A 27,124-nucleotide genomic window follows, 5' to 3' on the forward strand; every position below is an offset into this window, starting at 1 on the left:
GAGATGAGTTAGTGGAGGGATGAGATGGAGGGCTGATATTAGAGGAGTTCTGTGTTGTTTGTCTGTGGCTGGACCTGGACAGTTGATGATGTGCAGGCTAATCATATTATATTGATTATCCTGAATCCTTTGGCTGAAACCCTTCAGAGAGTCCTGTCTATGGAAGGCTCAGTCAGTCAGATGAGCACGACGGAAGGAGGATTTATTAATGAGGATTTCACATGAAGAGTTTATTGATTAGTCTTAACTTGTTTAGCTCAGATCAAAACTTGAGCTCCTCTGTAATAGAGAAATATTCTGTCCTTATATGGGTTTATCAAGCGTTTCTTTTGGAGTAATGTTGAACCGTATCATACACTGTAGCGCATACTTAAAGCTTTAGGCTTTATTCATATTTGATGGCTTTTTTGAAGCAGACAGTCTATTAGTCATGTCAAATTTAACCAGCATTATGTCAAAATGGCTATGCGATGTTGGTTTTACGCAGCCCCATTCACCACACTTCTTTCACTTTTTATTGGAATAACTCAGATGATCCATCATGAAGGCCAACTGTTTGGTGCAAATGATTTTGTTATGAATATAACTGCATTACGAAGGTGAATACTTTTATTCATCCCACAGTGGGGACATTTTTCTGTTGCAGCAGCAATGGATAAAACAAATAAAAATACCAAAATAGTAAAGAAATTAAAATAACGCTATAAACAATATAGAACATATATACATAAGTATATATACAGTGGTTTAATTTACACAATTGAACCACTTATTAATATATTGCACATATATTATGTGCAATATCTTATTGCACATATTTAATACGTTTCAGTCTTAGTGAGTGTGTGGTTTACTGGGAGCACTGCTGGTTGTGAAGTCTGACAGCTGCAGGAAGGAAGGACCTGCGATAGCGCTCCTTCACACACTTCGGGTGAAGCAGTCTGTCACTGAAGGAGCTCTCCAGAGCTGTTACAGTCTCCTGCATGGGGTGGGGGTCATTCTCCATCATGGATCACAGCTTAGCCATCATCTTCCTCCCTCCTGCCACCTCCACTGAGTCGAGGGGGCATCCCAGGACAGAGCTGGCCTTCTTGATCAGTTTATCAAGTCTCTTCCTGTCAGCAAGATGCTGCTCCCCCAGCAGACATAGAAGGTCTTCAGGAGTGCCCCCTGCACTCCTGAAGACCTCAGTCTCCTGAGCAGATAGAGTCTGCTCTGGCCTTTCTGATCCAGTCCAGTCCAGACCCGGGTACTTATAAGATGTCACCATCTCGATGTCTGTTCTCTGGATGTTTACTGGTGTCGGGGGGGCAGAATGATCGCCTGCAGGAATTGACCACCAGTTCTTTAGTTTTCCCCTTGTTGATCTGGAGGTGGTTCCGCTGGCACCAGTCCACAAAGTCCTGCGTGAGTTCCCAGTACTCCTTGTCGTCCTCATTAGTGATGAGGCTGACGGTTGCAGAGTCATCGGAGAACTTCTGCAGGTGACAAGTGGTCGTCTTGAAGGAAAAATCTGCAGTATAAAGGCTGAAGAGGAACGGAGCCAGGACCGTTCCCTGCGGGGCCCCTGTACTGCTCCCTGCGGGGCCCCTGTACTGCTCCCTGCGGGGCCCCTGTACTGCTCCCTGCGGAGCCCCTGTACTGCTCCCTGCGGGGCCCCTGTACTGCTCCCTGCGGGGCCCCTGTACCGTTCCCTGCTGGGCCCCTGTACTGCTCCCTGCGGGGCCCCTGTACTGCTCCCTGCGGGGCCCCTGTACCGTTCCCTGCGGGGCCCCTGTACCGTTCCCTGCGGGGCCCCTGTACCGCTCCCTGCGGAGCCCCTGTACCGCTCCCTGCGGGGCCCCTGTACTGCTCCCTGCGGGGCCCCTGTACTGCTCCCTGCGGGGCCCCTGTACTGCAGACGGCTACATCGGACACACAGTCCCGGGTCCTCAGATACTGTGGACGTTCTGTGAGGTAATCCAAAATCCAGTATGTGAGGTGGTGGTTCTCCACCTTGTCCCTCAGAAGTGCAGGTCGTATGGTGTTGAAAGCACTGGAGAAATCAAAGAACATGATCTTCACACTACTTCCAGGTTTCTCCTGGTGAGAGAGAGCTCGATGTTGGAGGAAGATCACAGCGTTACCCACTCCAATGCCAGGCTGGTAGGCAAAAGAGAGACTTAAGGTGTGGTTATTTGACTAAAGCAGTGCCAGAGAAGTAGTCAGACAGCACATTTTGGGGGCATTTATACCGAAAAGATGTATGAAAAGAACAAGTTGTAAGACGCTGTGTACTATTTGAAGTACGGTCAACTTACTGCTTTAGTACAAACTAAATCTTAACAAGTTCCATGTTTCTCAGCCTATTTCATTCAGGAGCTTTTGGGAATTTGGTATTTTGGATTCTTGGCGCTTGAAAGGCTTTCACTTGGAGCTCAGTCCAGAGTCAGTCTGTCGAGTTGTAGGTCCAAGTGCTTAAGGCTGTGTGTGTTCTGAGTCTTTCTGGCAAAAACCTGCTATGAGGAGATTAGGGGCTGGAAGTAATTAAAGTGCATGTGATGGTTCCTTTCTCTCCAACAGTATACACACAATGACCTTTGAAATAGGTACTATGTAATAACTTTGCAACGGTCTTTCAGTTCTGAAATTCTTTTCTTTTTAAGCACTGTACAGTAGCAGACTTTGTTCACACACATCAGGACAGTTAAGGTCTGTTCAGGTGCCTCTGTGTGCTTTTCAGATAAAAGTATTTTGTTTGAGGTAACAATATCCTCCAGAAAGTTTCCCCCCACCGAGGATGGAAGTAGACGAGCGTGCCGCTGAAACATTCTCCCCTGCTGGTCGTGACTCGACACTGGCAGCTGTTCAAATGCACTGGGCTGTTACCGCCATTAACCCCCTGAGACCGGCGCTGTTGTCAGAGCACTGAGGCCGGACCACAGCAGGGTTTGCTTTGGCTCTGCCACAGCGGAGTGACCTGCTGCTTGTACCAGCAGCACCTTGGCTGATCTGGGCTCTGCTGCCTCCACAGAGGCGCACCGTGGCAGCTTATCTGGCTCTCTGCTTACTTGGTCTCTTCGTGTGAATGTTTAAGAGTAATAAGACAAACGTCTCTATTTGTTCTTATCTATTTATCTTGGTGTGCGAGCGTGTGTCGCTCATGGACGTGAATGTGTGGCTTTCCTGTGTACATATATATATATATATATACACCAACATTTGTAGGTGGAGTTTGCTTCCATCCTTTCTGAGCAGTGTGTTGACTTGTTTTCTCTGCATCTGTGGAAGAGATATCGTCACCATAGGAGTATTCCTCCGGTCTTGAGCATTTTAACAGATCATTCGGAGGTAATGGAGCTTGAGGTCAGTGTGCGCTGGAAAGGAGGCTGGCTTCATGTTACAGGATCCCATCTAGCAGACGTGACGGCTGGCCTTTGATCCGTCTTCTCCAAAGGACAGATTGATCTGTAACAAGCAGAGCACACACTTCTGCACACCTCTAATTATCCACTACTTTATTTATGATGTGTGTATGCAGCCTATAGTACAAGCACAGGGCATTCTGCTCAGCTTCTCCTGTGTGAGCTCTGCCCGCCCTGTCTCAGCAGAGGGTTTGGACTTCCTAAGAGCTGTCTGGCCCGCAGCCTCTGTATGTGGAGACAAGCTGAAAAATGGCACCCAGGAGGAAATCAGAAACATACTCTCGCCACTCTGTCTCTGCTGTGGGAATCAGTTCAGATAATGTTCCACTTCTGGCACGGCATCGATTTCAGGCTAACACGCAAGCAAGCATGACGGCACGCAGGGGGATTTAGAAATGAGTTCTGTGTTCTGGGAGAAGTTTTAATCAGTGGATCCCAGAAGGGGACTGCATGAGCGAAGACTCGATCGTCACGGTGTGCAGCACAGACAGATCCTCATTGATTTCTGCGTTACACACTCAATCCCCTGATCTGGCTCAGCTATCGAAGCCCATATTTCTGTAATAAAAATGCAAATAAAGTATCTAGGCAGTTTCTACCGCTGTGGGTGATTGAAATGAAACCACTTTGCCAAAGTCTGCCTTCATAAATCCTCAGATTCCCTACTTTGATGTAGGGGATGTTTTTTGGTGCAGTTGAGGTTAGTGGTGACACTGAGGGGAAGTCAAAGCAGATGCAATAAGTCTCTGCATCTGTCTGTTGTAGGCAGCTGGTGCTGCTTTTTCCTTTGCCTCAAACTGTATGACAACACTGACATCTCATGAAGTTCAGTGTCATATGGCAGCAGAACACAGAACATACCAGTGTTTGAGTTTCCCTTGATAATGTCCTGACTGTAACCTCCGAATTTCCATTAGGAGTCTTTATTTTAGATGTCTGCGTCCTGCAGAGGCTCAGAGCTTACTGGGCTTTTGTTGACTTACAGTTTCGTGTTCTAGTTATTTAAGGTAATTGAAATTAGGTTATAAGGCCTCCTTGGCTTAAAGCTTACGTGTAACATGTACACGACACAGTTCTCCTACATAAATGAATATAAATGAAAGAAACCATTGAAGAACACTGTGAGTCAGATTTAAAGAAGCTCATCACAATCAGCATGTTTCTGTCTCTGCTTTTAGCTTTTGTCTCAAAAATCAAACTGCATGGATGTTTATCTTTGGACAGCAGAGCAGCCGTGGCCTCAGTGTCTTCATTCATTCAAGGATAGGTCACTTCCTGTGGAGATGTTTAGGTTTCTGTGCAAATGAACCACTTGTGTGTCATGGAATTGACCTTTTTATAGGCCTGCTGAAAGCTAGATATTCCTTTCCAGAAAGACCCTTGAAACACACACATACTCAAAGGATGTCAGATAGGACATGGATCTTCCCTCCCCTCCCTCCCTCTCTCTGATTTGACCTTATTTTTTGAAGCACTCAGGCAGCCTCCTGCCGGCTGGATTTCTAGGCGTATCCTGCTCTGCATCATTTCTGCTCGGAGCTAGGTTTAGATTGAAGGCAGTGATAATGAGAATGTGTTACATGTGACTATTTCCAGTGAAGTTTCATTAGATGTCCCCATTGTAATCCAGATGCTGAATCCAGTCAGAACTCTGAACCTCTAAACCTGGCCCTTTGTTTTTCCAGGTCTTTAAAGGTGAATTTCAGCTCCCAGATTTCCTAAAAGAACAATCACAGGTACAGTAAATGGTCTGCCTGATGCTGAGCTTTTTCTCTTTTTGATTTTATGTCCAAAATCTGCCTTTTTCTAGTGTCTGGTTAGAGTTAAATCCTGTAGCTCAGTGGAAGATCAGGTTACAGATTTCCATCTGTTCACAGTTACTCATCTCTTGTTTTTCACTTGAGTTTCTGGCCATCTAATGCAGCCTGTTGTTGATTTCTGGTGTCAGCTTCATGACTGCCTCCATGTTTCAGTTTTCTGCTCATATTTTGTTACTCTTTGTGTTGTCTCTTGGTTTCAGAGCCTCAGTTGACTCTAGCCTCTCTGCCCCCTGCTGGCACTTTAATGAAACTACAACTGTTTTGACGCTTCATATTGTCCCATTTTTCGCCACAGTCAGCTTTTGTTGGTTGAATGTTGAAATCAGCTGTGTGTCAGCATATTTTTGCTGGTTGCAGTTGCATTTCCCTACATTTTCCACATTCATCATGGAGCTGACACTGAAAGATGACCTGCTGTATGTTACTCTACACAGATCCAGAAGTCTGCAGAAAGACCCAAACCCAGTTAGGAGCAGAGGGAGCTCCACCGCTGCAGTATACAGGTACAGCTGGACAGCCATCTGAGGACCACACTTTTATATCCATTTACTAAACACTCCGACCTTCTGAAACGTGTCACTGTCAGAAGCTTGTACATCCAAAACTTTTTAAAAAACCTGTGTAGTTAAAGTTACTGCAGCTCTCTGTGCCAAAGCAGTTACATGAAACATTTCTTCCATCTTCTCATCAAACTGTGTGTTCAAACAGCAGTTCCATCATACGGTCAAATAGTAAAAAAAATGACCTCCTGTCATCCTTTCCTAAGCTCTTTTCCTTCACCTTGTTGGAAAACATCATGGAGTTGAGGAAAGGAGGTTGGAGAAATTAGTAAGAACTTAGGAAAAGACACCCACCATGCAAAGAGAATTTGACCTCACTGAAGCGCAGCTGTGATGTAGGTCTGCGGCACTAAAACTAAAAATGTACAGAGGCTGTTTTATACATGTCGTCTTAGCATAATAAGTTCTAACATTTAGTAATCCTTTGTCATAAAGGTTGGTATGACTTGAAGTGTTAATTGTGTGATGGAATCATTGCCTTTCTTTCGTAAAGCACTGTCCAGTGTTTCCTTTGCTCAAGGAGACGATAAAGGAAGCTTTGGAGCTCCTTTCCTTTGTATTCTAAAGTAATTCAAACAGCTCTGATCATGGCAGCTACTCATATACGTCTGGGTAACTTTTCTCAGTTCGGAACCTTCCTAGGCTACAGACATTATCCAACCGGATCTTTGATGTAAGGATGTTTTAATCAGAGGAGAGGTGGAGGATAAGCACAGAGCTCATGCTTGTCAAATGACATTCATTACTCTCAATCCTTGCAAGAATATTTTGGACTATTTTGGACTCTGCTGACTCTTTAGAGTCTTACTCCATAAATAGATTTTGCTGTAGACTACCTGAAATCAGGACATTAGTGCCATCTGCTGGACAGACTGTAGGATCGTAATATTTTCTTTTAATAATTGTCAATACTGTTCCAGAAATGATTCGATGCACATAATAAGCTGACTTTCATATTGTCTTATCTAAGTAAGACTCCAGTTCACACAGGAATGAAACATGACTTTCCACTGGAGGTTGAACATTTCATCCAGTTAAACGTGTGCTTGGAGAAAAGGACACTTTCTGAAAGACTGGTCAGAATGTTGAAACCACACAAACCCACTAAATAACGCACTGTCAGGGCCAGCAAGTCATTCTTGTGTTCTCCTACAGGACTCAGTGGAACAGAGGATCACAGTTATCGTCTCACCCATCTCACTATGTGTGCTATGCCGGTCATGTGACCACAGCTGGAGGGTGTCAGCCCTCCTCCTCCTGGGCTGCTACCGGTCCTTGCCTCCAGGAGAACTATCAGCCTTTTGATGTTTTACCTTATACTGAGAGAATCGTACTGGTTCTCGGCACCACAGAATGTCTGCTGATTGTCATTTGTGTCACATCTTGCTCATTAATTTGTAGGAATGACTTCTGGCTGTTTAGAGAAAACTGTGATTCTGTTGTAAGAAACTACAGTGGACTAAAATCAGAACAAGTATTTATGAAAGGAAGACTAGCTTTTGGAAGAAACCATGTTTAATTTTTTTCATGCCTTTGTATTGTGCAGTCTCATGGATACTGATCAGTTTGACGTATCAACCGTGATAAACGATGCTTTTTTAAAAAAACAATGGTGTCAGTCTGTTTCATTTCTCCTCAGTGAAGATTAAAGCACATAAAACAACATAGTTTTTCAGGTCACAGGCTAAACACTGACAGATGATCTGTAAAACCCAAGTATGTGACATGCTGCTGTTCTTTCACCCTCAAAGTTGGTCCACTCAGTTATCCTTTGCTTGTAAGAGACAACCACAGTAACTTTTCACCATCTTAAATTGTGTTCCACTCAGTAGACTCGGGTCATGTTTTGGACTGCATTAGTGAAGAGCAGAGTTGTTGTATTGGACTGAACTGGACAGCATTCAATCTGGTGGTTAAATCCAGCAGAACAAACTGGGGAATTTAGAAGACAACAGCAAAGAGTGTCGTAAGAAAGGGTGCAAATAATCCAAAAAAAGAAGTCTCCACCTACAATAAAAAGTCACGCTCTAATATTTCGTTGGACTGCCTTTAGCCCTGATTACGGCACTCGTTCGGTGTGGCATTGTTTCAGTAAGCTTCTGCAATGTCACAACATTTATTTCCATCCAGTGTTGCATTCATTTTTCACCAACATCTTGTATTGATGATGGGGGAGTCGGGTGGGGTTCAGGTCCCGACCCGTGTGTGAAAATGATGTCTCATGCTCCCTGAACCACAGTTTGAGCCCGATGAATCCTGGCATTGTCGTCTTGGAATATGCCCGTGCCAACAGGTAAATAAAAAACCCACTGATGGAATGATCTGGTCTCTCAGTACATTCAGGTGGTCAGCTGACCTCATTCTTTGGGCTCATAACGTAGCTGAACCTGACCTGACTGACTGCAGCAGCCCCAGATCACAGCACCGCCCCCACAGGCCGGTACGGCAGGCACCAGGCATGATGGGGCCATCACTTCATCCGCCTCTCTTCTTACACCCATCACTCTGGAACAGAGCAAATATGACTCATCAGACCACATGACCACCTTCCATTGCTCCAGAGTCCAGGCTTTGTGCTCCCTGGCAAATTGAAGCCTTTTTTTTTTCCAATTAGCTTCACTGATTAGTGGTTTTCTGAGGGCTTACACAGCTGTTCAGTCTCTTGAAATGCTCTTTCTTTCACTATCAAACATAGCCCTGAGTTCTGTGATTTGATTTCTCCAAAACTTTAAGTGATTGATGATTTTTTTTCGACCACATTTCTCCCTCAAAGTGGATGGTTCCCCACTATCCTTCCAGATTTCAATAATGCGTTGGACAGCTCTTAACGCAGTTTCTGCAGTCTCCTTAGATGTTTGCTCTGCTTGAGGCATGCCGATGATTTGACCTTCTCAAACAGACTGACATCTTTTCCAGGCCCACGGGATGTCTTCCAACATGGTTGTTTAAGAAATGAGAAGCTACTCACTGCACCAGTTGAGGTTAAATAACTTGGTGCCAGCTGAAAGATAATCACCATGCAGTAATGGTCCAACATGAGGCTCTTACCTATTTGCTTAATTAAATCCAGGTGGCGACTTTTCCTTTGGCCAGGCAGTGTAACTGTATCATGTAGAAGCTGCTTTCCTCTAAGTTGGTGTTCTATTTGGTACTGATGTGTTTGCTACATCATGCTAAGGTAGGGTGGAAAAAAGCTTGTTTTTGCCAGAGATTTAAATTCTAAGTAATAAACTTTTTTTTAAAGCAAAAGAACAAACAAACAAGAAAATTATTCTTATCAGCAACAACTAGTGCCGTAGATTTCTAATGACTGTAGTTCCCAGGGCAGGCTGCTCCAGCAGTAATCTCACGCAGGATCTGCAGCTGTTGCTGTGAAAACGTGTGCGTCTACGATCAGACCGAGACGGCAGGAAGGTCCTTTTATTGTTAAAAACATCCACACACAGACAATACATACAACTGTTTTCACAAACTATGTGAACATCATTCATTCTTCAGACTAACTGTACACATATTTTTTTCCCCTTGTCCTGTCCAGCATTATGGCAGCAGAATTGTAGTCTGAATACCTTTGATGCCAAACAGATTTGCTTTGCCAAGGGAAGTTTTATAAATGTAAAGCTCCCCTTGATGCCCATTTATTTATTTCTGTTTACAATATATGACATGAAATAGAACTGAACCGGACCGGGGGACAAGGAAAGAAGAAGAGGAAAGAAGGGAAAGCGATTTCTCTCCTGATTTTATTTCAAATCTTTAAATGAAATAATAAACTCACATTTAATTGTGGGAGTCATGTGTCTTGGTTCATCTGCAGTAGCTGTGGAAATGATGTCCATGTATGGAGAGAAAATCTACTCAAAACATCTGTGCGTGCGCACGACTTGATTTGTGCGTGTGTAACTTGCTCAAAGTTACAGCCACTATTTGGAGGAACACACACCAACCAATCCTGACTACTTGTAGGGTGAGGATGTACAGCAGATTATATCTGCGGTGAGTATGAAATGAGAAGAAGGTTAAATTATGACGGGGGCTGGAGCCTATCCCAGCTGCCACTGGGTGAGAGGCACTCAGGACAGATCTGTGGTCGTCACAGGGACAAACAGCCATGCACACTCACTCCTGCGGTCCATTTAGAGTCAGCAGTTAGCCTGACGGGCTTTAGATGGTGTATGGTGGGAAGCCTGGCTGAATTTTGAACAAACAGTTCAAACACATCAAATGTATAAATGTATGGCTGAGTAAGAGGAGATGTGGGCAGGGCCAGATTAGCATGTCCATAGATCCTGAAACAAGAGAAAGATGCATACCAAGCAATGTGGCCTGAAGGTTTTTATTCCTGTCAAAAACGTCAGATAAAAGCTTATATGTGTTTGTGTGTGTGTATATATATATATATATATATATATATATATATATATATACACACACGTATGAATACAGAGCCCCTATATTTGAGATTTCCTAAAAGAACTTAAAGCTCTAACTGATTAGCTCAGATTTTTTTACACCTTACAACGAGGACTGGCTAAAGCTTTTCTAGACATAAAATATTATATTTTACATAAATCACCAGAAACGCTTTAATATACAAGACTCTCCACAGTGGGGCAATAATGTTCAGTTGACAACAATCTGTATCTTGCTGTTCATTATCCAACAATTAACCTTATTTCAACCCGATCCTACAAATGTTTCAGAAGGACTCGCCTTTTAAGCAGTTGAAAAGTAATCCTCACCACCTCTATGCTGAGCTCAGTCAGTTAGTCACTCTTCCTCAGTGTTGACTTAGCTTTACTCTGGATTGATTGTAGATCAGATCACATGTTAAAGCAAAAGAAGTCCGAACATCTAAGCGACAGAAATTAATGTACTTCCTAAAAGCTTACCTGGGTTAATGGCTAAAAATCCTCATCAGACACATAACAACTGGCTCAGGTTGTGCACACGAGTTGATTAAAATACCCAGAAAACTTTTTTTTAACATGCACTAACTAGACAGATCACATGTTAGGATCAACATGACCTAACTGGCCATTTGTTCATATTTGTCTACATAAAGCAACAAAAGGAGCTGTGCAGAGCTGAGGGGATATTCTAAGTAGCTTCTGTTGTGGTTTGTTCACAATAAACACTCATTTAGTCCATTTTTGAGAATAAATATTGATTGGGGCAGCTTTAATTCAGTCTTCATATTCTTTAGAGGAACTATCAAAAACACAGAAAGAACACAAAGTTATTTCAAGTGACAGAATTTCTTCTGTGCAGCATCAAAGGATTAAAGGAAAGAGTGCAGCACAGTAATGAACAATCTCTTGTTTAATAATACATTACATTCAAGGCAAAAGATACATCCTTACTAATACATATTCAGCAATGCAATCATTGGCTCTCCAAATCAACAGAAGTTTGAAAGTCAGTGCACAACATTAATAGAGAACACTTAACAGTCAACGTATAATACAGTCTGCACACATTCTGCATTTCTGCACAATTTACAACTCCAACTAGTGCTGCTAAAAGCAACCGAAAAATAGATCTTAAAATAAGTTTTAAATATATATTTATTTGTGCATACATATATATGTACATGTATATATACACACATGTACATATATGTGTATATATGTATATATACATAATATTGGGCTTTAGGTTTATATGTACAGCAATTTAGACTTTAAACTTTTAATTTTAAATGACAGAAATTGCACAGTACTGAAAGAATCCAAGAACAGCATTTCAAAAATATTTGACACACATAGTAAACAGTCAGTCTTCAAGATGCAGTATGATTGCACATCATGCCACACAGGGGTCTGTTTCAAGGCTTTGGTACACAATGTCCTGATTGGAAGAATAAGCTCTGCCACGGGCCTCGGTCCCCCCACCGACCCTCCTTAAGTGCCACGGCGGCTGGGTGGGTGAAGAAGTAGAGTCCATGGCAAGGTACATCCACACCAACACCCGTCCCTGGGATCAAACTAACAAATCAGAGAGCTGGATGACTACAGTACACTTCAGGACCGGGGAAGACTTTTGGCACTTGAATCACAGGTGGAGGTCCGTGCTGGATGAGCGATATTAATGCAGCTGTGTCGGACATTCTAAAAAGAGGAGGGACTGAGAGACTAAGGGTCACACTGACAGGGGAGGGAGTGGAAAAGGTATCAAAAAGCCCACCCCCCTGATTTCCATAAGAACCAAACATGAACGAGCTGTTTGTCGACAGCCAGATCAAACCTACTGTAATACTGATCCAGTCTCAGACGTGACATCTTCTCAGTTTTTTTCTGTTTCTGTTCAAAACCTTGCACAGAAAATTTAAACCAACCCAGTCCAAACGTTCAGGTTTCTGGAGAACCACTGCAACCACTTTTCCAGACGGTACTGTTGAATGAAAGCTGTATGAGACCCGTGGTATCAACAGAACATTCCACTCCAGCTTTCATTGGAAATATGAATTCATTTAAGGGACAGAACTGACAAGACTCTAGATAAACTTTACTGTTTGTACATCCCATCCATTGATCCAGGTTTTTCTAGAAATCTACGGCAAAATGTGGTTGTCTTTCCTACTAAATACACCAGCAGTTTTCAGTGTGGCTTTCTCAGCTGAAAACATGTTGCAGTTCTGATTTGCAGCAACCTCCAGCTACTCTTAATGCTATAATGGTATAATACAGTTAAGTTGTGTGTTAATTTATCAGCTTTCATGAAAACTGAAAGAAGTCAAGACATGGCTGCAACACTAAGCTAAAAGTTCTGGATGATGTAACAATGGTTTGCTACAACTGTTTGTCCCACATAAAAGCTGAAAGAGTTAAAAAGACAAAGCGGCTGATGATAACAGGTATAAACAGATAAAAGGTTCAAATCGATCAAATCTAATTAGAAATCAGATGGAGCTAACTTACAACTACCAGTAGTTAAAATAGCTAAAGGTGAGTGAAATGGCTAAAAATTAAAGCCAAATGGTTGATAATAAACATGTTCTAACATCTATAGTTTAATATCATCCGGTTTAAAGTGGAGAAAACGTGAGGCAGATGGCCTCCCTGAATCTGGTTCTGCTGGAAGTCTCTTTCTGTTACCCACTGCCCCATGCAAGCTCAGGCCAGCTCAAAGATTTCAATGCAATATGTTGGTTTTATTGGTGAGGAAACTTTTTCAGAAATTGGTATTATGTGAATACAATTATAATAAACTGGATTGAACTGGATACTAATGGTAGCTAGTAATTGGTAGACTACTTGTTTACTTCCTCTTTAAATTTCCCTAAGGTTTATTTTGTTGAGAATTGATGCAAAATAAACTAAATTACATTAAATTGGATGAGAACTGTTGAGAAAGCGGCTGAAAATAATCAACCAAAGCCCAATTACCTTGTAAAATTTGCTTACTGCCAAGGGAAATTATCTGTTTTAGGAAATTATGGAGACTTGCAATAAGAAATAAAAGTCTTTGATAGTTGATATAAAAGACTGATATGTGAATAAGGAGAGTTGATTGCAGTCTTTTCACATAATCTTTCCTGACATCAAAGAACACAAAGAAATTTATTCTTGAGGAGGCATAGAATAAATTTGGTAGGCTGTTGCTTTCTGTCTCTTCTCTTTTTTAAAGTACTGTATTTTCTGCACCATAAGGCACCTAAAAGTCTTAAATTTTCACAAAATCGGCCGTGCGCCATATAATCCGGTTTAGAATTTCCCGCGGGGAGCGCCGAGCATTCATCAGGGCATTAAGCCCCTTCCGCATCACTCACCGCTCTCCCTTGGTGCCGCTCACCGCTACGTTCACTTCTGCCTCTTCGCTCTCCTACATGGGAAAAGAATGGCAACTGGCCACTTCCGTGGCTGGCTTTGCGTTGGGTGTGAATCCAGGGTCAGGCGGATCCCAGCCATTCCCTCTGAATGGGGCGAAGATTGTCTGGAGCTCGTACTCAGCGATTGAATCGTGTCATTAATGCTTCAGCCCAGGTCCCAGTGAGAGTCTGTTCTTCAGTCTGAGATGGGTGATGCAGACCGACGTGCAGTTTAGAAGTTTAGAAAGTGTAAAAACCACCGTCGGACCATTTCCCGCTGACACAGGGACGTAATGCATGCACTACGTGTGCTGGCAGCGATAAACCAATCAGAGAACAGTAGGTAATAGTACGCCTTATAATCAGGTGCGCCTTATGTATGGGTTAAGTACAGAAATGGACCCCATAATTGAGGGGGGGCTTTATACTCAGGTGAGCCTTATAGTGCGCAAAATACGGTAAGTCTTTTATTATTATATTATGATTATTATCATTATTATTAACACATTTACTGTACTTCTCCTATGTACGTGTCCATTCTCTATATTCACTTGTTCTTGTTCAGAGTTGTTGCTGGTTGGAGTCTTTTCCACAGGGCACAAGGTGAAACAAGTCGCCCGTCTATCAAAGGGCCGACACAAGCAGAGAAGAGTTGAGGTGGGGGGCATAAAACCACGTAAGAAATCCCTGCTTCAGAGCCAGTCATTTTAAACCAGTGTCAAGTAAGTATATGTGGGTTTTTTTGTTATAAATTGCCACTATAGTTTATACTTTAAACACTTTATAGATTTAGTTTTCATTCAGTTTACAGTGTGAGATACTGAGTTTAGATTGAGAAAGACTTCTGCAGATCCAGCTGTGTATCAGAGAGCTGAAACATCCTTCATGCAGACAGAAGAGAGGAGAAGCAAAGAGGCAAAAATGACAAAAGTGCTTGCTGTGAGTCTGCTCTCCGCTTCACCGCCCTCATAATCAACCTGCTAAGAGTGAACCCCACCTCTCTCTCACTAATAGCTGTGATGGGCTCCATATGCCACAACCCTGAACAGGATCAAGTGAGTGGAGAATATGGATGGACAGATAATAATATACCTTTCAACATGTCTCATGTCTGACTGCTGTTGTGAAACCTCCTCCACGCTGTTCCATGGTGTGCGTAACTGTGGTTGTGAAATACTAAACTGCTTTATTTGAATTTACTTCAGATTAAAATGTTACAGGTATATTCTAAAAACATTAACAACAAAAAGACTTGTCATAAAACCTCCTAATTCCCTCTCACCTCTGATGAGTTGGTGATGAAGGTAGCGGTGGCGCTCACAACCAAAGCACTACTGAACAGTTTTGTGTTATAGGAAGGAGGAAGGCCTGTGTGCTTTTACCTTTGCTATTGTGCTGTGCTGTCACTGAATGCCTCTTCAGAGCAACGACGACACATGCTTTAAACACTGACTGGCATGCTCAGAAAAGTTGGCTGCAGTTCGCCCTAAGCTTCTCAGCAAGTTTGGCCTTTTGTGGTGCCTCCAGCCCCCACCAGCTGTTGTGAGGCCTTCACAGGCACAACGAGGTAAACTCTCATATAAAAGTGCATCTAAGTACCTTGGGTTGTTTCTAATAAAAGGCAACAGTTGTGTTAAGATGAACTTCAAGACAAAAAATGAAGAGTAGAAAATGGGGGTAGAGGGGTAAAAACACACATGCTTGTAGTATAAAACACTCAAGAAAAGGTAGTTGGCACAGTCCATTTGGTCACTTATGAAAACTTCTTCGTGGAAAAGTCTTCTGCTCCTCTGACAACATCATGTGTGAATCCTGCCCTCTGGTGGCCACCAGCAGCACTGCACTGAGAAACACATTTGGCAAACACTGACGGTGCTTTGTTTTCCAATATGATTTGTGTCGGAGTTTGTGAGGACTTTGACTCTGACACAAGTATTCTGAGTATTGACAGAGCCAAATGTTGAGTGTGTTTTCATGCACGCACACAGCGGGACTGGGGAGACTGAAGAATGCGTTCACAGTGTGATTAAACTCACGAGCATGCAGACAAATCCACATGTCTGAACAGACACCGTGGACATTCCATGTGAAGGTACATGTAAACAGAGCTCAAGAACCAGGTCACCGCAGCAATGCTCCTGCCCCACCCCCAGGGTCTTCATCTGGGTAAGACAGAGACCTGGACCCCTTGTGACCTGCTCTGGATATCTGGGTGGCAGGAAACTATCTCTGGGGGTGAGAAGAGAAGCTGAGTTCCCAGCAGGGTCTGATACACACTCGCATTTCTCCTCCTCCCACTCCTCCTCTACAGTCACTTGTTGTCCATCAGAGACTGGACTCTGTGCACCAGCTCACGTGCAACCTTCAAGATATGTTCGACATCATGACGTTCAGCCATCTCTGTGGATCACACACAGAATGCAGTTAAGACAGCCGACGGTGCACATGAGCATGCTATCATGCAGCTTTAAGCACTTTAAACACAGCTGACCCTTACAGTGTGTCCTTATAGTCCACATAAGTTCAGCCACTGACACCATTTCTTACTGTAATTCTACCTCTGTATCAGTTAGTTTCAATGTTCTAATTAAGGTCTTTGTAGTAATCATTAGTTAACGGGTGATAAGGGCTTGTAAGTTTTACAAAACACATACACAAAACTCATTTTATCTATCCATCCATCTATCTATCTATCTATCTATCTATCTATCTATCTATCTTTCTATCTATCTATCTATCTATCTATCTATCTATCTATCTATCTATCTATCTATCCATCTATTGAACTGAACAGTTCGTGGCAGCTATGACAAAATAGTGAGAATAGTTTCCTACCATTAAAGAATTTGATAATGTCCGTGAAGTCCATGTTGTTGTCTATGATGATCTCTCGGTAAACTGTGACCAGCGCCAGAGCCAGGAAAAGGACAAAGTGCTGAGAGGAAACTCTGGGAGCAACCCAGATCACCTCCCACACTGCAAACACATCTTCATACAGGAGCTCTGCACACACACAACATACTGATCAGCACTGTTAAAGTCCCTTTCTTTTCGCTGCTCTGTGCAGGTGATAAAGAACTTTCATATATCCTGGTCATTTCTTCATATACAGCAGAGAAATGGGAAGAAGAGGCATGTGGCTGTTTGGAGATTCTCAGGGATCAAAAAAGGAACAGAATACTCACCTCTTTTGAAGTCCAGCAGGAACCAGCGATAGCAGAAGTAAAAGTGAGTGTAATCTCCATTCTGTTGCATCAGTTCAAACAGCTCAGAGTCCAGGATCTGACACCAAAGAGAAAACAACAATGGAGTTTAGCACAAGTGACGCTCCCTCTCTGTCTGTCTGTCTGTCTGTCAGAGTAAATGTTATCCATCACCTGGATTAGTGACCTCATGTTGGCAAAGTGTGTGTCCATGGCTCCACCGTTAGGGAAGTTCTGACTCATCCTCTTCATTAGCTGAGTGAAACAGCTGTAAGCCAGGCACTCTGACACACACACACACGTGCACACACACGCACACACACACACACGTGCACACACACACACACACACACGCACACACACACACACGCACACACACACACACACAAAGAACGTGTATTCATGCAGTGTGGACGGGTGCTGTGGGCAAAGCTAAACTGTTTTTTTTTTTATTATGTTGACTTTTGGTGACATAACCACAGAAACAGACAGCTTATTGTCAAAGATATCCAAAGAACATGATATCAGTGTCCTCAAACTGTTCAGTTACTATCAGCAGCAAACAATTATCCCTGTTCAGGCACAAAGCTGCAAGTGACATCATCTTGTAACGTGAGAGTTAAGTTTCTCTTTCTTTTCTTTCTAGTAACTGGCGCACATCAGCTTTAGTTCCACAGCTGATAGTGGGGCTGATATTATTTGATCATATTTACACTGATTACAGTCTCCAAGAAACAGTATACATGAGTGTTTCCTCTCACCATCATCCAAGATGACCATGAGTGGTGCCAGCAGGTCACACATGCCTTGAACGTAGCCCATCTCTAAATGCTCCCACACAAAGCTGCATGTGAGAGGCACACAGAAACAAACAAGGTTGATCAGAGAGCAAATGCATGGTATTCCTCTAAAGATATTCAACAGCTGTTGCTGCTGAAGAGTGGCTGTGTCCCTGAAGCTTTTAGTTACTTTGGGAATCTTTAACAAATTAAACTCTTGAAAAAAATATAAAACCCATTAAAGTGTCAGTCCACTATTAAACAGAATATTTATAACAGATCTCTTCAGGTTTTCAGAAGAGCTGTGCCCCATAGTCTTTATTTTGAAGAATAAAGAATATGGATCATAAGTGGATTATTGTTGCTCCAAATAACAAATTAACATATCTAATTATTTTAAAAATCTGTCTAATTGTCTTCAAATTATACAAAAAACACGTCATCTTTGAAAACAATTATTATTATCACTGAGTTCTGTACTCCAAGTATTGGTCTTGAGTTTAATGGGGCGTTTTTTTCCACTAAAAACTGGTAAAAAAAAACTAGCAAAGTTCAGAGAGTTCATCCTAAAGCAAAGCTGCAGACCATCAAATCCCACTGATCAGCAGACAGACTGAGCTCAGCAGAGCTGAGAGGAGCTGCAGAGTAAGGCGGAACATCTCTGTGGGCTTGACACTCCACAAACCTTAAACTGCACTTGGATTCTGTCAGTTAATTCATTAAAAATCAGTCTCAATTATCACAAATGTGCAGAGAAAGATTCATCCAAGTATTTCTGATGCACACAAATGTAACTTGATGTACAAACGGCTTCTGGTCTGCGGACGGACTTTTGAGACTCCCCTGACACGTGTCAACCCTTATTTTAACACGGAATGATCTGCAACCAATCAGATATCTTGCTTGTTTCAGCCAATCATAAGAACGCACCCAACGAGTTCATTTGACCAATTGTTCATATGACAATCCAGGTTAGAAAGTGTCCCTTGAAGTGTTCTCCACCTGCACATGATGTTGCGTAGTTTCTCCAGGTTTGCTGTGGTGAAGTAGTAATAGTTGCGATCACAGCGCTGCACATCTTTGTCTATTCTGTGGAGGTTGAGGGCAACTGTGTCCAACAGCTCAATCTGTGGAAAGAAAGGAGACCTTGTGACTTTTGTGAAGTTTATTCTTCTTTGTCTTTTTCTTTTCTTTATTTTGGTGAGGGGTTTTATTAAGGTGACCTCAGGCTACCATTGACAGCTTCAGCTTTAAGGACAAGACAAAAGCTTTGGGAGAAATATATATTGTTTGGAGAATTTCAACTTAATTTATTGAAGTTGATATCATTTTCATGTTTTCACTTGCAGTTTGATCAAGTCCATCAGCAGCAAAGGGAATGAAAAAACTGCACAGAGATAACTTTTATTCATATACAGTCTTGTGAAAAAGAAGCTACTCCCTATTGCCATTGTAGGAACTTGCCCATCAGAACATAATAAAAAAATAATCTTGTCATTGCCAGGTCTTGGAAATGAGGTAATTACATGCTCAGATGAACAATGACGCCTGACATATTATATGATGTCATAATTCACTTAAAACAAACACTAAGCCAAAATACAAAAGAAGTGCATGAAATAATAAGTCCATCCTCACAGCTTCCACAGGAACTAAGAGAAGTCAAAGAGGGTCAGAAGCAGCCAGGAGCTGCTGATCAATGCTCTGATTAACTGATCAATGCTCTGATTAACTGATCAATGCTCTGATTAACTGATCAATGCTCTGATTAACTGATCCTCAGTCAGTGTGAGCAGCTCTATAAAAGCAGGAGTTCTGTCAGTTTAACACGATGCCAAGGAGGAAAGACACCAGCAATGATCTCAGAGAAGCAGCTGCTGCTGCCCATCAGTCTGGGAAGGGTTATAAGGCCATTTCCAGACTATCTGGAGTCCATCATTCTACAGAGAGAAAGATTATTCACAAGTGGAAAACATTCAGGACAGCTGTCAATCTTCCCAGGAGTGGACGTCCCAGCAAGTTCACCCCAAGGTGAAGAAGCCCAGAGCTACATCTCAGACTCTACAGGCCTCAGTTAGCATGCTAAAGGTTAAAGGTCACCCCAAGGTGAAGAAGCCCAGAGCTACATCTCAGACTCTACAGGCCTCAGTTAGCATGTTAAAGGTTAAAGGTCACCCCAAGGTGAAAAAGCCCAGAGCTACATCTCAGACTCTACAGGCCTCAGTTAGCATGTTAAAGGTTAAAGGTCACCCCAAGGTGAAGAAGCCCAGAGCTACATCTCAGACTCTACAGGCCTCAGTTAGCATGCTAAAGGTTAAAGGTCACCCCAAGGTGAAAAAGCCCAGAGCTACATCTCAGACTCTACAGGCCTCAGTTAGCATGTTAAAGGTTAAAGGTCACCCCAAGGTGAAAAAGCCCAGAGCTACATCTCAGACTCTACAGGCCTCAGTTAGCATGTTAAAGGTTAAAGGTCACCCCAAGGTGAAAAAGCCCAGAGCTACATCTCAGACTCTACAGGCCTCAGTTAGCATGCTAAAGGTTAAAGGTCACCCCAAGGTGAAAAAGCCCAGAGCTACATCTCAGACTCTACAGGCCTCAGTTAGCATGTTAAAGGTTAAAGGTCACCCCAAGGTGAAAAAGCCCAGAGCTACATCTCAGACTCTACAGGCCTCAGTTAGCATGTTAAAGGTTAAAGGTCACCCCAAGGTGAAAAAGCCCAGAGCTACATCTCAGACTCTACAGGCCTCAGTTAGCATGCTAAAGGTTAAAGGTCACCCCAAGGTGAAAAAGCCCAGAGCTACATCTCAGACTCTACAGGCCTCAGTTAGCATGTTAAAGGTTAAAGGTCACCCCAAGGTGAAAAAGCCCAGAGCTACATCTCAGACTCTACAGGCCTCAGTTAGCATGTTAAAGGTTAAAGGTCACCCCAAGGTGAAGAAGCCCAGAGCTACATCTCAGACTCTACAGGCCTCAGTTAGCATGTTAAAGGTTAAAGGTCACCCCAAGGTGAAAAAGCCCAGAGCTACATCTCAGACTCTACAGGCCTCAGTTAGCATGTTAAAGGTTAAAGGTCACCCCAAGGTGAAGAAGCCCAGAGCTACATCTCAGACTCTACAGGCCTCAGTTAGCATGTAAAAGGTTAAAGGTCACCCCAAGGTGAAGAAGCCCAGAGCTACATCTCAGACTCTACAAGCCTCAGTTAGCATGTTAAAGGTTAAAGGTCACCCCAAGGTGAAAAAGCCCAGAGCTACATGTCAGACTCTACAGGCCTCAGTTAGCATGTTAAAGGTTAAAGGTCATGTGAAGAACAGGCTGTGCAATTGTCAGCCCATAGTTTGTGATTATGTTTTGTCCATGTTTGTGTGTAAATGTGTCTTCTGTTTCCTGGTGGGTTAGTTAATCAGTTAATCAGCTGTGTCCTGATTCCACATTGTTCTCACCTGTGGCAGCAGCTCGTCGCCAGATTGTTTGTTCTCCTTACTCAGTCAACAGTTTTTCAAGTTAATCAAGTTTTCTAAGTGTCTTTGTTCACGAGTACTTTTTGCCTACCTCTGGAATCTCTACACTGGATCAGTCTTTGTCTTGCCAAACGCACTCTGTCTCGCCAACATTCACTACCATTATCAGAGCAAACAACACCACAGGTTCAAGGTCACTTCAAGTCACTATTCAAAGCACTTACTGGTCAGTACTTTAATCTTTTATCTTGAAAAAACCTACCACCATGGACCTAAACAAACTGTTACTAACTAATATCTCCCTTCTCAGAAATCTGAGCTTGTCACCAAGTGAAACTTCCACCTGTCTTTGCCTTCTGAAGAAAGACTGTAAATAAATCACTTACCTGTTTTACTTACCTGCATCTCTTAGTCTTTTGTGGATCCTGCCTGTTTACAAAACCTTAACAGCAATGCTCAGAAACTGAAAAAAAAACAAGAGCTACGCCTCAGACTCTACAGGCCTCAGTTAGCATGTTAAAGGTTAAAGGTCATGACAGCACAGTTAGAAAAAGACTGAACAAGGATGGCTTGTTTGGAAGGGCTGCAGGAGAAAGCCTCTTCTCTCTAAAAAGAACATGGCAGCACAGCTTAGGTTTGCAAAGCTGCATCTGAACAAAGCTCAAGACCTCTGGAACAATGTCCTTTGGACAGACCAGAGCAAAGTGGAGATGTTTGGTCCTAATGCACAGCAGCACGTTTGGAGGAAACCAAACACAGCATATCAGCACAAACACCTCATACCAGCTGTCAAGCACGGTGGTGGAGGGCTGATGATCTGGGCTGGTTCTGCAGCCACAGGACCTGGGCACCTTGCAGTCATTGAGTCCACCATGAACTCCTCTGGATACCAAAGTATTCTAGAGTCAGATGTGAGGCCATCTGTCCCACAGCTAAAGCTGGGCTGAAACTGGCTCATCAACAGGACAAAGATCCCAAACACAGCAGCAGATCTACAGCAGAATGTGGGAAAAAGAAAAGAATCAAGGTGTTGCAATGGTCCAGTCAGAGTCCAGACCTCAGCCTGACTGAAATGCTGTGGTGAGACCTTAAGAGAGCTGTGCAGAAACCAATGCTGCAAACTTCAATGAGCTGAAGCGATGCTGTAAAGACGAATTGCCCAAAATTCCTCCATAACACTGTGAGACCTATAACATCAGACAGAAAACCATTACTTCAGCTTATTGCCGTTAAAGGTGGTTCGACTAGCTGTTGGATCATGAGGTTCACTTAGTTTTTCACACACTGCTGCTGCACTTTGGCTTCTCTTATATCATATGTTGTTCTATTTAGCTAAGTTGGTGATCCACTAAGAACCAGATGATTTTTAAAAAGAATCATGCCCTGATACAAAAAAACCCATCTGAATTAAAAGGTTTCTTTTTGTTCTTTACATGAGTATTTATTCATATATTAGCCTCCTCCAGAGCTGGTCCAATATATAATATCCACTCACTACTCACTGTGTATGAACAGCCCTGTGTTCTGAGTACCCCTCCTGGCTATGGAGCTGAATCAGTCTCAGTTATCAGTGGATCTTGCCCCGTGCACGAGTGAATTGTCCTGCACAGTTGTGATAATTGAGACTGATTTAGTGCCATACCTGGCAGATATAAAAGAAATCTGAGGCTGCCTGGGGCAGTTTCACCAAAGCTGGACACCTAAAGAGTGAAAGAGTAAAACCTGAGTTTCTGCTAATGTTGCAGATTTGAAATTTGGCATCGGTCCGTGGACCAACTTGTCTTGAGCTAATACTCCAGGTTCCTGATGGCCTTGATGTTTTAAATGCCACATTCTATCCAAAAATTGTTGCTGGCAAGTTGTATATTCTTATGGTCACATTTTAACATTCTAAAATCATGTCATCTTGAGCCAGTTTCAAATGAATTCAGTGGACTGTAGTGGCCCGAAAGGTGTTTCAAATGTTGCAAATGTTTGTATTATATAAACTAAAAATGATTATAAGCTCTAAAATCTTTACAAAATAATTAGTTAATTTTCTATCCTAAGGAGAAACTTTAAAACCCATGAGTTCTATGAAGAACCAACTCATTTCCATTCCTATTTATTCCATTTGACTTTCACATTTTAGAATGTGACAGAAATCCCAGATTTGAATTTCTTTGCCCTACTTGTTGCAGACTTGCTTCGTCTGATGAAATAAACACACATATCTACAAACTGTACGCACTGTATAGGAGGAGAATGAGGCTGATATCCCCTCAGCAGCAGCTCCATTGGTCACCAGTTTGTCCAGCTGACTGCACAGCCTGTCCTCAGTAAGAGAGTCCTGACGCCCACCCCCTGGAGTCCTGCCCTCTTCCCTACCCCCTCCTTCTTCCTCTGTGCTCTGACCGTCGTCTATGCTGGACAAGATCTGAGAGTGAGCAGAGGTCACCGAGTAGTTTCTGGAGGATGGGAGACCCGAGTCGGGGGAGTCAAACTCTACCAGAGGACGCTCCTCTGGGGGGAGGGCAGCGGGGGGGACCAGCGTGGTCATGGTGGGAGTGGTGTCTTCTCCACTGGGCGTCTCCTGACTTCCTGCATCTGGCTCATCCACGGACATGAACACCTGAAGAAGAATGGAACTTAAGAGGAGGACAGACAGCTTGGCAGTGAAGATGCTTTTGGGCTACAGTGTTCCTGTTTGATTTCCTTTGTGTTCATAGAAATATGAATATGCCTGTAAATAAACACTGCTGACGCAAACCTGGAAAACTAAATTCAATTCAATTCAGCTTTATTTATCTAGAGCCAAATGGCCTCTCAAGGCACTCGAAAGACACAGTCCAATATGTTACACGTCCTACCCTCTGCTGAATTATTTTTATCCTCGGTGGGGACAGAATTTATCCCCCACCTAAAGTATTTTCACCATTACATCATAATTATTCACAACCAAAATACAAAGGCTCATTTGCTTGTGTACTGGGAGCGAGTCAGAGTCATCATGCTGCAGAAAGCCGTTTTATTCTGAAAACCAACCGGATTTTCTTGCATTTCACAAGTCCAACTTCCTGTCTGTGTCATCTGCGCCAAAACAAAAGCTTAATCAAATGGAGAAAAAACTAAAAGAATCCAAAGCAGCATATCGTCATATTTTATAGGACCACAACAAAAAATATAACAGAAGATGAAACAAGATCTGACATTGCTGATCGTTTGGTGGACAGCAGCCTCTCCCAGGCTGAGGGCTCCCTTGCTAATCCCTCACCCCCCAACCATAGTTTGGGGCTGTTGGGGGCTGCACTGAGCCGGGTCGCTTGGCTAAATGGTGAGAAGGCTGACCGATAGTCCACCCGATTAAGCATTAAAAAATAAAAACATTGTGCTATTTCATGTTTTCTGTTGAACTGATAAATTGTTGAATTTAAAAACAATGTTTTTAGGAAATATTTCTGCAAATGCAGCGGTTAAAAATATGTCGACCGCCTACGTTATGTAGCTGAAGTGTGAGGTTTATCTACTCAAGAATCAACAGTTTTCACACGGTTTTATATATTTATATATATATATATATATATATATATATTGCTCATGTTTTCACCTGAGATGTTAAAACGATGTCAGTCAAATCAACACAGAATAATGTGACAGGTCTTCTATCATTTACATGTGCTGCTAATCTCTGAAATAGTGGATGAAAAATGCAACCAAAACCATATTGGTTTGGTTGCATGGCTGTTTTTAATTTTTCTTTTTCATTTTCAGCAGATTATATTAATGCCTGTTCAAAGGTTTAAGTTTTATGTTTGAAAGCCCAATCTGATAACTCATCTTTGGGCTTATTGACTTGTCAAGGCCAAACAAAGTCACAGAACACGTCATCCTGCAGCTGTTCAGCTGGATGAAACAGCTGTACTCGGTGTGAGGTGAGGTCTAAGTGCAGGAAAGAACATGAAACTAAGTGAGAATAAATGCACACTTTGCTGAACAAAGCAGTGCCTGCACAGTGCTGACGTAGAACAAGGACTGGTGATAACATAAACTTAATTTGGACTCTGGATGCAACCAAAGATACTTTCTGCTGTATATTGCTTGGATTAATACTGAATCATTTTCATCCACAGTTGCCTCCCTGTTTAATAAAAATGTAGTGCTGAGTGGATGTTAGATTGTGTTGGGCCTCATCACCTCGTTGCTGAGAGTGGAGTCTCTATGGGCGAGCCGCAGCACATGGCTGTCTATGCTGCTGCCTGAGGAGAGCTTGGCAAAGATGGCTGACTGCATCTCTTTCTCCCTCTGCTTGACAATAACTTCACAGGCTTTCCATTCCCGCATCACCTGCTGGTAGCGCTCATTGATCTTTGCATCAATCTTCATGGGAAAGTAAAAAATAAATCACGTGCTGGTTGTCAGAATAAGAATGCAAATGAAGGCATGTGGTGCTTTACCTGGCTCATGTCCTTTTTGCCCATGCCAAACTTGTAGTGGCCCAAAAGAAAAGGCCAGACCTCCTTTCTGATGTCATGCTGCACTCCTCCATAATAAACTAGCCTGAGCAGCTCCAGCTCCTTATAGTTCTACACAGAACAGGGATAAAAGGAATATAAATGAACAGGAGAAGAAAAATGACAGGAAAGACAAAGCCTACATGGAAGAGGAAGCGCATCAATAATGAAAGGAGGGAAAGAGTGACTGTGATCTGTACAGAAGAAGACAGATGAGTGAAGAAGATAAAGGACACAGATATGAATAGAGTGCAATTAGTAATTATGACTTTGTTGGAGCTGATGAATGATGATAATTACAGTGGCTGCTTTAATAGCTACAATGCTATCACACTACACTCTGTAATGAGACTTTAGTCGACTGAAACTCATTAAAATTTCATTAAGAAGGAGGAGAGAGTAGAGCGGGTAGAGACAGCAGGAGCAGTGCATGATCCCCAGCTTACAATTTACACGACTACGTCAAAGGAGCGGAAACTGTATCTGAAAGAAGGACAGTAGTAGAGACAGGTTTAACTATGAAGTCAGTGAAGCTCAGTGAAAAGGTTCTTAAGGTAGATAAGACAACTAGCAGCGTGGCTTTCATTAGTCTTTCATTAACAATGAAATAATGACACATTGGCTGTCATGTACACGTCTTAGATTTTACTTGAACTGACAGAAAGCTGCTAAAGAGAAGGCTGGATTACAGTATGTTTCTACTACAAAAACAGCGCTTTTTGTCCAAATTACAGTGGTTTCTGACTCCTCTATACATTCTGATCTTAATTTTGAGCATTCATCTATCCAGGGAAGTTCTTCATTTAGGAAGTATTGGTCAAGGTGTCTGCCTGTGCATGTTCAAGTTTCAGTTTAAGACATTTTTGGGCAAATGTTTCCATTAAACTAATAATAAACTTTGGAATTCAGGAATAATTCATATTTGAAGTTCCTGAGTATTTGAAGCAGGGTTTTGAGGATTGGAGGCTATAGCTCAGGAGGGAGAGCAGTTTCCCACCCATCGTAAGGTCATTGGTTCAACTCCGGCTTCCCAAACCAAATGTCGAAGCATCCTTAGGCACCCCCACAGATGCATCCATCGGTGTATGAATGTGTGTGAATGAGTAGAAAACATGAAGTTATGCATAGATTAAGACGTGCTGGCATGTAGTGTTGAAGCACTTTGAGTGGTCAGTTAGACTAGATAAGCGCTATGCAAGTACAGTTCATTTAGCATTTGCTGACTGTGACTGTGTTACTCAGCAAGTGTGTACTGATGACAAGTGGAAAGCAGAGGTTTACTAAGTGGTTGAAGGCTACAAAGGTGTATTTAAAGGTGAATGTACAGAGAAAGCCAGGCGTTTGGCCTCCACTCAGCACCTCCCTCTTGAACACAACCAGTACAATTCTCTTTTAAGCTGACAGAAGAGACTGCCCACCTTCAGTTCATTTTGCTGCGCTTTATTTCTCCTGCAACACATTTGGCAGACCGGCAGCTGACATTTTCTTTAACAGGTTCAACGACATCAGTACCACCGACTTACTAACACTGACTAAACTTACATTTTATTATGAGAAAGCAGAAATGGAAAGTTTTACTGATTAGTTGTTGTTTTTTTGG

General features: G+C 42.6%; 2 protein-coding genes across 5 annotated transcripts in view; one reads left to right on the forward strand and one right to left on the reverse strand.

Moving 5' to 3' along the window:
- Window positions 1-7,394, forward strand: part of tpst1 (tyrosylprotein sulfotransferase 1) — a 39,423-nt gene extending 32,029 nt beyond the window's left edge. Inside the window, exons 4-6 of one of the 2 annotated variants that reach the window (XM_072393180.1) lie at window positions 5,090-5,140; window positions 5,659-5,727; window positions 6,940-7,394. In XM_072393180.1, coding sequence (XP_072249281.1) covers window positions 5,090-5,140; window positions 5,659-5,694 — 87 coding nt within the window. In that variant the 3' untranslated portion in view covers window positions 5,695-5,727; window positions 6,940-7,394. The remainder of the gene's footprint in view (window positions 1-5,089; window positions 5,141-5,658; window positions 5,728-6,939) is intronic. The other variant, XM_072393181.1, reaches the window with a different exon arrangement.
- A 3,550-nt stretch (window positions 7,395-10,944) lies between these two features.
- Window positions 10,945-27,124, reverse strand: part of sgsm2 (small G protein signaling modulator 2) — a 109,056-nt gene continuing 92,876 nt past the window's right edge. For all 3 annotated transcript variants that reach the window (XM_072393184.1, XM_072393183.1, XM_072393182.1), the window contains 9 exons: window positions 25,468-25,596; window positions 25,208-25,390; window positions 23,265-23,645; window positions 18,579-18,703; window positions 17,559-17,641; window positions 16,972-17,081; window positions 16,780-16,876; window positions 16,430-16,597; window positions 10,945-15,994 (listed from right to left, as the gene is read on the reverse strand). In XM_072393184.1, coding sequence (XP_072249285.1) covers window positions 15,906-15,994; window positions 16,430-16,597; window positions 16,780-16,876; window positions 16,972-17,081; window positions 17,559-17,641; window positions 18,579-18,703; window positions 23,265-23,645; window positions 25,208-25,390; window positions 25,468-25,596 — 1,365 coding nt within the window. In that variant the 3' untranslated portion in view covers window positions 10,945-15,905. The remainder of the gene's footprint in view (window positions 15,995-16,429; window positions 16,598-16,779; window positions 16,877-16,971; window positions 17,082-17,558; window positions 17,642-18,578; window positions 18,704-23,264; window positions 23,646-25,207; window positions 25,391-25,467; window positions 25,597-27,124) is intronic.

This window comes from Leuresthes tenuis, unplaced genomic scaffold (assembly GCF_036924035.1).
Source record: "Leuresthes tenuis unplaced genomic scaffold, fLeuTen1.0.hap1 SCAF_9, whole genome shotgun sequence".
NCBI lineage: Eukaryota > Metazoa > Chordata > Actinopteri > Atheriniformes > Atherinopsidae > Leuresthes > Leuresthes tenuis.